Source organism: Protopterus annectens, chromosome 4.part1 (genome assembly GCF_019279795.1).
Source record: "Protopterus annectens isolate FY-2018-M chromosome 4.part1, PAN1.0, whole genome shotgun sequence".
NCBI lineage: Eukaryota > Metazoa > Chordata > Ceratodontiformes > Protopteridae > Protopterus > Protopterus annectens.
Window position 1 is genome coordinate 367,241,653 of NC_056734.1, and position 12,911 is coordinate 367,254,563.

Sequence of the window (12,911 nt, forward strand, 5' to 3'; positions counted from 1 at the left end):
TTTGTTTACCAAGAAAGTTCACTAGGCCGTTCCGAGCCCATTTTCAGTGGAGGCCCAGTGAGAAAAGCTCCTCAAATAACACACATTGGTGAGTACCATTTCAGCAGTAATACACAGAGTAGAAAAATGGTTTGAACAGTGTGTTTCTGTGGAAATAGTTACTCATTTATGTATTATCTGCAGGTGTCTAAGCCAAGACGTGATCTTAGTTGCGCCAAGCATACTTATCAGCTGTCGAGAATATTGTAGAACGTGTGTGTATGTGGATGAAAACCCAGTCAGGAACTTTCAACCACCCTTACAACACAATACCATTGCATACTTCATACATGAATCCCATGTGCACATGACAGTCTAGTTCTGTGATCTAGTCCCAGCACATCACCAGTTCATCCTTTATCACCCTCCAAAATATTTTTAAGAATAAGCTTTTGTTCCCTCAAACTGCACAACATACCATGCCCTGACGTTTTGTACTACATTGTTTCACAAATAGACAAGTAAATTAAAAGAGAGAAAGAGACAGAAGAACTGAAATGATGCACAAAATGTTACTCCTCTTCCTAAGAGCAACAGTGTGTATGCATGTGGGTGGGTGTGTGCACATGAACGTATGACAGTTAATGAGAGGATCATTAGAGTGCTCATTCCTAATTTCATACTCATCTAAATTTTCAAACAGATCAGTGCCATTCAATAATTTCTTCACTTCCTTCCAAAAAAATGCTTTAATCCATGTACATACTGCACTCAAAACATAAACAATAACAGTGCACCACTGTGAACCAACAGTGAAAACATAGTGATCACAAAATACAAGTACTGCAGTCACTAGTTTAGAAAATATGTACATCTTAATTTAGTAATCAGCAGCAAAGGAAATTCATTATATCCTAACAGAATCCATAACATTTGCGATTTCCCAAATTCATTTTACTTTTTGTGGATTGCTTGTGTTGAGACTGAAAGTCCACCTTGGAGAAAAAAAAAACCTTTTCCGCAGAAGCCTGGGGAGAAAAGCTCCACAACATACAGAAAGTAACATACTTATATACGTAGTGCAAATAAACTGAGCATACAATGAGAAAATAAAATGGCAGTTTTAAATTTTAAGCAAGTATCACAAGACTAACTTTAGTCTGAAGACTGTAATAATTGGCCTTAAACAAAGCAAGCCGTAGATGCTGTAATCTTTACGTGCAATTAGTCTAGAATAAAAAACTTGATCAATTTAGGAGGAAATTTGGCAATACTTTAATATCCAGAAAGAGTCTCTTTTCAAGCGTATTTGTAACGAAAAAAAAAACCACAGGAAAGGTGCACAGAAACCCTTACACAGCATTCTTTTGACATGAAAACGAAAGGCCAGCACTATTCAAATTATGAGAATAATTTGAGGGAGAGTCTGACCATGTTGGCTATGTAAGTGAGTCTCACTCCTCCCACGTACATACCTTTGCAACAGCAAAATCAGCACTGGTCCTCATTGGGAAATAAAAAATAGCTTTGATAACATTTCAAGGGCATAATAAAAGTTGGGCATACCCAAATGTTATAAATCTGTTTTTTCACCCCAAATAAACACAGTTTCAAGTCCTAATATGTGCAAGTCATGCAAGATGTGCCCCTCCTCAAAAGCCACATCATCTTTTGACTGTGAAGTCACAAATTGTGTACAAAGATGCAGAAGTATTTTTTCAAAGCCTTCCCTAACAAACACAGACACCTGGCTTGTCAGGGTAGCGTGAAGATCATTAATTGTTTAAATGTGATCATATGAGACCAGTGGTTAGCCACTTCCATACATAAAAAGGTCTCCTAACACTACCCAGGAATAAACATTTTCTAAATGGTTACACCTCTAATCTTGGACTATGATAGAATAAAAAATAAAAACTTGTTTTACTCACAATCACTCCCACACACAGCCCTCTACAAATCAGCTCTACAATCAATCATTTAACTGATAAAGTGACTGTAAGGATCAGTTGCCTTAACACCAACAGACTGGCCTCCAAACCTCACCCCAAAAAAACTCCCCACCTCCTTACTGACTATCACTGGTACTTGGCTGTGATCAAATGAAAACAATTCTAGTCACAGTAACACATTTAAGCTTGAGCGAATCAGCCACCAGGGTTGAATCAGGTTATTCCACTTAAACCTATACTAAAGGAGAGAAGTCTGAAAAAGTAGTAATAGAATGCTTACGACTGGTGTAGAAGAGGGTGTGCATGCTAACAGTAGCTTTCATTGGTCTCAATATAGTGAAATTGACAAGGAGCTTTCTAGCTTATGATTGGTTACTTGCCATTTAAATTAAAGTCGGGTCAACACAGTAGGATCCGATGAAGGTATTTTACTGAAAGTGCTTATCCTGTTTAGACCAGTGACTAAAATATTCGTGGAGTTGTGGCTTTAAAGTTTTATTAAAGGAAGTGATTTTTAACTACATATTTACTTTGGTGGAAGCTACTTTTTTGTTCTGGCAAGACATTTCAGGTTGTTTCATACAAATAGGCTCTGGTAAGCCATGCAATCGATCATCCATTGCTTCAGAAACTGCCACCCCCTCCTACACCAAAAAAACCCTCCTTCTGACTGGGCACAAATCTAAACGCTAACCGTGATCAAGTCAAGAAATTCTGATGAGAGCAATGAATTTGACAAGAGCAACGAATTCCACAATTTCCCACAAACATAACACAGGTTTATGATTAGGTTTTCAATTAAAACTAACTTCCTGTGTGTTTTTGACAGGCAAATGCCAACAAATTCACCTTGAGAGTAGAAGGAAGCAAAGCCTGACAGTTGAAGATTAACATCCAAATTGAGAATACAGAAGACTTTTATCAGACATATCCAATCATTACTCTTTGTAATGCACAGTGCATGAATCTTTATCTCCATGTACAAAACGTCACAGAAAAACATATAGCACTCATACACATTTTACAGCTTTATAAGCTGTAAAACCCTTAGTAATGTCACACAGTGAGCCAAAGCAACATTCCCCTTTGAGAGATGAACAGCTTTAATAGTGGACACATTCTTCTACAGCTTTAAATGCAATCATACACCACACACACACTGTTCTGCACTGGCTACTGTTATCCTCTGGTGTTTAACTACAGATTAAAAGAACTAAAAGGTGCTGAAGTTATGTTTTTCACTGTCCTTCTGGCAATGTTCTCAGGATGGTAAACCAAGCTCATCATTCTGGTTTCTAATACCAGGCAAGAGCTGCAGAAAAGGCAGTGCACCCAACTTTCTAGTTAAATGTCTTCCCATGTCAAGTGTCAGTTAAAATTAAACAAATGTTTGCAGAAATGTACAAACATTTAACGTACAAATAAACTTGCCCATTTCAAAAAGTAAACCCTGATACTATACTTTACAACCTCTTAAAACAAGAAAAAAATACTACTCAAAATGGTAAAAGCTTTGTTAGTCAGTAAAAAATTATTCCAATAGGAATAAACTACCTGTTTTGCAGGACTCTGGCAGTTTCCTCCGCTAGATTCTGGAAGTCCGGATTCTCATACTGCTCACATCTAAGAAGTGACAGTAAATTAGGCCCATGGTAGCCCAAAGACTGATGAAGAAGGTCCCTATCCATCATGTTCACGATTATCCCATGTCGACAAACTCAGTTTGACATCAGTATCTACCTGTTAACCATCAGAGCATAGTTAATGCTACACTATAACAAACAGTACAAATACTTATCAAATTAAGCAAATATTATGCAATTAAACCAGCATACATGCATGTCTGAGCAAAGCACCCACAAACAGAAACTTTACCTTATCACACAACCTATGAGAAGACTCCCTTTGACGGGTCCTAGTTCAGGTACACTTTCTTCACAAAAATGAAACATTTAAGCAAAATTGAGCATCTGGTGTTATCCATATAACTGGCAGATGCATGTCCTGATGCAACACATGCCACAACAGCATGCTTGTTCTTGGAGCCTACCAGTTTGATTCCTTGCCACCAGAAAGTACACCACAAATAAAAAAATAAGCAATACAGACTGAACATCTTATTATTAAACATGTGACACAGAGATATACTTTCCTAACTTAAAGATAATTCCAACACCTACAGACAGCAGGAGAGATTCTGCCACCGGGGACAGAGGGTGGGTATCTCTGACTAATCAAAGAGGGCCTTCTGAAATACAAACAGATGGTATTCACGGGTGTGTCGCATCTTCTTTTAAGGGTCCTAGCCTGAGATGATGCCAAAGCAGTACCGTCAGGGTAAAAGACCTGGGCAGTTCAAATGGACAGGTCTTGCAGAACTGATTTCCAAAATGGGGCCCAATTCACCAAGTTTCAATGGAGATCATATGGCTTGGTTAAGGTGTTCACAGAGGTTCTCGGAGCTGTTACACAAATGTCTGCACCAGGCATTCTTAAAGCAAACACGGCAGGCAACTACTCCTTTAATCAAGTGAACTTTGACCACAACATCTGTCAGTGAGCAGTCAGATGACTAATGGCCAAAAGCTGACAATCCACTTGGAAGGCATTTCCATGGCAAACAAGTCTCTCTTTAAAGCAAGAGACAGCTAAAGAGCAAAGCTCGAACTTCTAAATTTCAGTCTAGCACTTTAGTGCATAGGATTACATATATGAGCAGAGAATGAGCTTTATCCTGTAGTTCAGGGTTTAATTCCTTCAACCTCAATTTGCCTGCTATACAACTCTGAGCAAGTCAATTAATCAAAGACAGTGGGGACCACGTTCACCCCTGGAAACAGGCTTGTGCCAATTGAGATTATGTGGTTATGAAAACACACACATGCACTCTCCTCAGATAACATCTGAGCACCCAGTACATCTATAGCATGCAAAAAGCCCTCTCTCCCTTGGCTTTTGCTGCCTTGCTTCCATGAAGAAATTCAAAGACTGATAGACTGATTCAGAGGGACATCCAGGTCCTCCTCCTAGAAGAATATAGGATACATCTTGTGGGATACCTTATCCTTATGAAAGGCAAAGGTACTTATGCAGGACAGTAAAAAACTGAACACCATTAGGAAGACCAAGGCAGGATATGAACTGAAAGTAGAACCTACAGGATAATTATAAGGCCCTTTTTAACTATAAGTAACACCCAACAGAGTTCCAATCAAATAGTACTGCCTATTCTGATCCAGAAGCCATAGCCAATGCCCTAGCTGACAAATTCTGTTAGTTTTACCTCTCCCACTCACCATGTTTCTTCCCTTGAATGACTAACCCCCCCTTTCTCTAAAATCTCCAAGGCCCAGTTCTATCCAAAACTGTAAAGAGCAGCTCCATTATCCTAGACAACAAGGCAACTCAGATCATCTTGCCATTATGCTAGTTCCTGCATACAGACCAATGTTAAACAGAAGTAAACAATCAAAGAAACAAGGTATGGCTAGAGGGAGCAGTCCCTGCACTACAGGATTGCTTTGAATGCATCATGAATTGGAATGCGATTAAAAAGGCAGCTACAGTGAATCACGACATCAATCTAGAGTACACAAAGTCTGTGACGGCCTACATCTCAAAGTATGTGGACGATACGAGTGCCACCAAGAGCATCACCACATGGGCAAATCAGAAACCTTGGCTGACTACTGGGGTATATGAGCTGAGACCAAGGAATGCTGCACTCAAATCTAAGGACAAAGATGTCCTCAGGGAAGCAAGGGCGAATCTTAGAGGAATAAAGCAGGCAAAGTGTGCCTATGGTCACAGAATTCAAGGTCATTTCTCTGACCAGCCAGAGGGACTACAAGCGTCTGTAGCACGGGATACAAGCTATAAGACTACAGGCCCATTTCCTCTCAAAAGGGGTAACACTGAATTCCTAAATGAGCTTAATATCTACTTCAGCAGGTTTGATGAAGGAAACAATACCATGGCAACAAAACACCCCATCAAAGTGATTAAGTGCTCTGCCTCAACCCAGTAGATGTTCAGAGAACCCTAAGACAAGTAAATCCTAGAAGAGCAGCTGGTCCTGACAACATTCAGGGGCATGTACTCAGATTGTGCTGCTCAACTGTCATCCATACTTGCTGATATATTCAGCACATCCCTTAGTACCCAAGTGCATTAAGAATACAACAGTCATACCACTACCCAAGAAATCTCAGCCATCAAGCCTAAATACGACTACCGTCCCAGTTGCTCTTACCTCCACAGTAATGAAGTGCTTTGAGCGGCTGATCAAGGACAATCATAAAGGATCCGCTCCAATTTGCTTATCTATCCAATTACTCCACAACAGATGCCATCTCATTAGCACTTCACAAATCCATGGCACATCTGGAAAACAAGAACTGCTACATTCAGATGTTATTCACCGATTTCAGCTCTGCCTTCAATATGGTCATTCCACATCTGATAAAGTAGCTAGTCCAGCAGGGTATCAGAACCTCCTTATGCAACTGGATACTGGATTTTCTCACTGACAGACCCCAAAAAGTATGTGTCGTTAAAAACATTGCCAGGCACCGATCGAACCAGATTATCAAGTTCACAGATGATACCACAGTTTTAGGTCTTACCAGCAATGGTGATGAAACAGCTTAGAGAGAATAGGTATACCACCTGATTGACTGGTGTGACATCAATAACCTGGCTTTGAGCTGTTAATGGACTTCAGAAGGAATCAGGAAGCACATCATCCACTCAGGATTAGAGAGGAAACAGTAGAGCGTGAACAGCATGAAATTCTTGGGGGTGCACATCTCTGAGGACTTGTCATAGTCCAACACTAACTACATTGTCAAGGCGGCACGTTGTTCTCTAACTTCCTATGAAGGCTGTAAAATACTGTAAAATTTATGGTTACACTACATTATTCAGGTAGTCTGTACCTTTACTCAATGAAAACAATGAGCTTGGTTCAGCTGTTAGCGACATTCATTTACTCTGCATATGAAGCAGACATCTAGTTTAACAATGAAAGGCATACACAAACAAAACAGTACTTCATCTTACAGCATCAAATCTGTAAGGACAGGAAAATCAAAGTCTCTCATAAAAAAAAAAAGTTCCAATCTTTATAGCGTCTTTTCTGCCTGTATCAGCAGTTTAGGAAATTTGCCAGAAGAATGTCTTTCCTCTCAATCAAGTCTTTTGACAGTTTGTTTTCCATATCTTAAACATTTTGTTCCTGAAGGGCAACTAGTCGGCCTTGCTCTCATCTTGCACGTCCTGTTGACAAGACAGCTGCATACAACAGTTCATCTTGACCTGCTTGTAGATAAATTTCACAAACTGCATAGTTTATAAAAGATACATTTTACTTCTCTGACTAATAACTATGAATGCCAAGCTATACGTTTTTGCTAAGTGCACTCTACAAACTGAAATGCAGAATATTTACTTGACATTTTCAGAATAAAATCCACTGAAATCCATTTTTAACCTGTTCGTTACTCACACAAACCTACCATCTTCGGTCCTCAAAGCCTTCTATAGAGGTACAAATCTCATAGTTTGGTATGGGAACTGCAAGGCTTCGGCCCACAAGGTTCTCCAAAAGATGGGGAGGGTAGCAGAGGGGATTATAGGGTCCTCTCTACCATCTTTACAGAACCTTCATGATGCTGTGTGTCTAGGCAGAGCCAAAAAGATAGCCAATGACCTCACTTGCCCTACTCATGGACTGTTTTCCTGCTTGTCTTCAGGCAGGTGATACCCACAGCTTGCGTTGCAAGCCATCCAGATTTAGCAGGAGCTTCTTTCCACAAGCCAGACTAAACTAATAATGTATGCAATAAACAGGACATTAGCTCAGTTACACAGCTGAAGGGAAAACCTCGCTGTGCAATTAGTGCAAATTGATCTAAATGGTGCAATAGCTAAGGTAGTCATCCCTTATGGCTGTGCAATAATCAGGATGCACAATATCAATTTTTCAATTTGCACGGAATGTCAAGTCTCACATTCTGTTCAACATCTACAAGTGCAATACTGAGTGCAAACTGAATAATAGACAAATCTCACATTCTGTGCAATATTGATTCAGTGTTGCTACTAATTATATGAGGAAATAAAATAGGTCAGGCCAACTTGTCTATGGTTAGTGTTGTTTAAACAGTCATGTCATTTTTCTTGTATTGTATGAGTTGCCTGCACTTAAACAAAATTTCATTCAGCTTACACTATTGTGCGGGTCTGAATGACTAGGTTTACTTTGACAATATACCAGGCTGCCTCATAGTTAGTTTAAAGAGGACTTTTATTGAACCCTTCCCTAAACCTTTTCAACCTCAGTCTGTCCAAAGGTATTTATCTGCCCTCTGGAGAATTAATGCTCCACCACAGACTGGCAGCTACTGTCCTATTAGCCTTACCAGCATACTCTAAAATCAGAAAAAATATTTTTGACAACTTCAAAAACAAAAATTAGTTGCCTACAAATCTTCAACTTTAATCAATATGCCTTTGTGACAGGTAGATTCTATCTCCATAATAAAGGTTAAATTCTGTGAAAATATATTACAAGCTATTGACAATGACCATTCTGTTCATACCGCTTATCAGGACCTTGATAACGTCTTCTACACAATTACTAATACAACCATTAACAAATTCAGTCGCCCACTGGGTTGCAAGCTAGTTCTCCAATCAAATGCACACAGTGAAAGGTACTGGTACCTTTTCATCTAAGGCACATCACTAAATGTGCCCCTCAGAACTCTGTCCTGGGTCCTAATCTTCAGCAATTACTTAGATGATATTAAAGCAGATTCCACAAGTCTAGGATTAACAAGTTTGCTGAGGATGGTAAACTAGGTGTTATTACCAATTTCTCCTTGTGCATATCCACAAAGAGGGACCTGCCAGAACCAAACAGCGGGGGTACCCCATCAAGGTCTTAAATTCAATGCCTCAAAAGTTTGTCCTACTGATGACCACACAAATAGGATCCCACTTAATGTCAACAGTCATTAGAGATCTAGGTACTGACACTGAACTATCCTTTGATCATGTGCCAGCTACAGTTAGGAAATCTCTTTGCCCAATTACCAGGGTTACATCTTCCACGTCTAAAGGAAACAAAATTCTCCTTCTATTCTTCCTTCATCAGGCCAATCACAGAACATAATGCATCATTTGGAATGCACTGCTCCAAATACCTTGCCCCACTAGAAAGACCTCAATGTTTTCTAACAAAATAAACACTCTTGCCTTACTGTCTCATACCATCTCCTACAAGGTTTTGCTGCCTCACCTTCAGAGCTATGAAATATCGTGTCCTACTAGACTTCTTCCTCTTCTGAAATACTGGTGGCACTAATACCTCTTGCTTCAAATACCTCGATTTCACTGCAACATATACAACCCCCCCCCCCCCAAAGAATCTCCTACACAAGGAACTAGCTCCACTTGCATGACAAACAATAAAACACATTGTTTTTCTTTAAAGTTCCATCTTGTTGACTGTATAGGTTTTTGTAAAATTTGAAGTAAGCAGTATGGCCCTCATTTAGCAAGGTGGCAAAATAGCCCACTAAACTTTCTGGGTTGCATGGCTAGGCTGCACATGTTCAGCCACGCTGACTGCATAATGAAAACCAAGAACCTAAGACAAGACATGGTTCTGTGAATATGAAGGCTTTCATCTCCAAGATACATCATGGAAAACCAAGCTCCAGGAACAGTGCTTTTTCAAGCAACAAACTTCAATACTACTTGATGTAACAGGCTCCAAATGCAGACAAACAGGAATGTCTAATCTAAAGTTAAAGTTCCATGGGTACCTCAGCACAGGATATACGAGCGGTGCAAATGGAGATGTAAGTTAGCAAGTAGACAGAGTAGTGTTGCTGAAATTAAATACTTCAAGTCTTGGTGAGTACCTTCAAGAGGTGGACCCAGTTTTTCAAAAAATCTCACCAAGATGACACAAATATATAGACTATAACCAAAGTAAAGCTCACCTTGGAGCGCTAAAGACAACTTTTACCAATATAAACTACTGTTTATAAACAAAGTAAATTTGTGCTACCTTGGTAAAGGTTAAGCGCTAGTTTAAGACTCAAACAATACAATCTATAAAAACTGTAAAAACCCAGAGTGAAAATACAAGTGGATAAGCGCTTTCAGCAGTTGCCTTCTTCAGATCCTGTTTTGTTAGCAGAACTTCCCGTTTTTCATAGATATCATAGATTAGTACTAGGCTAACTGCCCTTGCATGTCATTTTAAGCTTTGCCACTTATCCCTTGTGAGACTCGAACCCTGCACTGTGTGTTTGTAAGACAAACACCTTACCCATTAGGCCACCCTCCTAACCCCTTAAAAGATAATGATCTGTTAATTCCAGTCATCTCAGAAGTCTCCGCTCCTTAAGCAAAGGCTTTAAGGTGACCATCCCATTAAAGCCAGGCAACTTGTCAGCCTGTAGGTCAGCAATCCATACAGTCTCAATTATTTCTGTTCTGTTGAACAGATATCCTCCTCAAACTTTCAATTACTTCCAAAGCCATGAAAGAAACTTGTGACCAGGGTATTCGGCAATATGTTGAGACAAAGCACTATTTCTGTTGTGTAATCTAATGTCACTCAAGAGACGCAGAATTTTTTCCTTGAAGGGTCTGTTGGTCTTGCCAACATAAAATCCATTACACAGACAGCAGGTGACAAAATATATAGCATTTCTAGAGTTACAATCCACATACACTCTGATCCTGTAAGTTTTCAAGGTAATCTGATGCTTGAATAAATTGCTGGAATTTATGGAGATGCAAGCTCTGCATTTTCTGCAGGTAAATGTACCATATCTCAAAGTAATTGTTCTAACTCCAGATCCATATTTTTCCTGGTACAATAACATCAAGTTCTTATTCTTGAGGTAGAATCTAGGTGTCTCGCGAACTATACATCTAATGTTATCTGCTATCAGTATCTTCCAGTTCCTCCTGATAACATCACATACCTGTTGATCATCATTTCTGAATGTACGCAAGCATCGCAGCCCCCCCAGTTTCACTTTGAGTTTGGTTCATCTTCCTTATTTGTCTCTCTCTAAAAAATAAGACTGACCTCTCAGTAATTAAGACTGTCCATACAGATTCATGGGATTTAACAGATGTAAATAGGATACATTACTGTGCAGCTAAATTAAATAACGGATAAAAGTCTTACCACAAAACACATGACAGTAAGGGGAAAGGAAGGGGAGTAACTGAATGCCACCATGGAAGTACCAAACAGAGAAAACTACAAAGCAATTAAGACAAGAAGTGTCACTGTTAAAAGAATATAGAAGAGGGAACAGAAGAGTACTCAGAATGATATACATGATAAAAGCAATGCTCCGTAACAGAACAGATCATGCTCTATAATGCACTAATCGCAATTATACCATAACCCCCCCAAAACGTGCACGCTGATTGGCCAGCGTGCACATTGTAAATAGAGTTATACTAATGGAAAAAGGTCCGGTCGCCCGGACTTTTTTCCATTAGTATAACTCAATTTTTGAAACACTGTCTCGCCATGTTAAATGGGTTTAACATAGCGAGACAGCTTTAAAATAAGCAACGGAGATCTCCGTTGCTTATTTTAAAGCTGTCTCGCTATGCTTAACCCATTTAACATAGCGAGACAGTGTTTCAAAAAAAAGCAACAGAGAAAGCAACGGACATCTCAGTTGCTTATTTTAAAACTGTCTCGCTATGTTAAACCCATTTAATATAGCGAAAACAGTAAAAAAAAAAGCAACGGAGATCTTGCTTTCTCTGTTGCTTTTGCCCACAGCTCTGATGTACTGCGCAGGCGCGCAGTACATCAGAACTGCCGCGGATGCCAGACATCTGCGGAAGGGCAGTAAACAGGCATTATACTATGCCATTATTTAAGAAAAGTAATAGTTTCTTTTCTTAAATAATGTCATGGTATAATAGCAATAACGCACTTCTGGGTGTGGGTAATGCTGTATTTACCCATGGTTGGCTTTGTTTGGTCCCTCGGGCTTCGCCCTTGGGACCAAACCATGCCAACCGTGGGTAAATCCAGCATTACCCACACCCAGGCGTGGGTTATTGGTATAATAGTGAACTAAAATCAGCACATGTAGAAAAACTTAAGATACGCATATAAATATAAAAGAAAACTACAAAATAAGCAATTTGATGACCCAAAAAAGTTTTACAGAGAATTGGGATACAAGGCAGAACGAATTGAAACACGCCAAAGAAAATCATTTTGGAGAAATATCTATGAAGATCCTGTGGAACATTAAGATGCTAAATGGACAGAAGTAAGAGAAAGAAAAGTTCAAATATACAGGATACGAAATGGGAAAAATTAAAGGCCAGAGAGATTGAAACAAAATTAAGAAGAGTTCCTAATCTAGATAACTCCAAGCCCAGATAGAGTACCCAATTCATGGTTAAGTATTAACATCTTTACATGAAGATTTAGCCATGAGTAAGAACTGGTTATACGTACACCCCAGACACCAGTCTGGTTAAGAAAAAACGGGTCTATATTGTATTGTCGCAAGCTGAGAATAACGAATCTGATACGGTCAGCACGACAATATCAAAAGTGAATAATATCAGCCAGGTAAACAGAAATCTCCATAGGGGGAGATTTCCGTTTACCTCAATGTAGTGCGGTCTCGGAGGTGGTATATTTAAGTAGCGGGGGATGCAGGGGGGCTTACCCCCCTGCCTACACCCTTTAGTTTTTTTTGTTCTTTTTTATATTCATTCAATATTTTACTGCACTGATCAATTGTGTTCGAAATGTATTGCTTAGATGCAGTAAAATTTCGACGAGGTAATATAAACACAAAAAAAAAAAATCTAGATCAAACCTGCAAGCTATCCTAAAAGCTATAGGCCACTAACTCACCTTCCAACAGTGTATAAACTATGTCACTGGAATTGATCCCAACAGAG

The 12,911-nt window shown here is 39.4% G+C and overlaps 1 protein-coding gene across 1 annotated transcript in view; it reads right to left on the reverse strand.

Moving 5' to 3' along the window:
- The window catches only part of TTC14 (tetratricopeptide repeat domain 14), a 1,552,254-nt gene that overhangs the window by 1,423,668 nt on the left and 115,675 nt on the right, over nt 1–12,911 (reverse strand). Inside the window, exon 2 of the mRNA XM_044070762.1 lies at nt 3,486–3,671. Within this exon, the coding sequence (XP_043926697.1) occupies nt 3,486–3,622 (137 nt within the window). The 5' untranslated portion in view covers nt 3,623–3,671. The remainder of the gene's footprint in view (nt 1–3,485; nt 3,672–12,911) is intronic.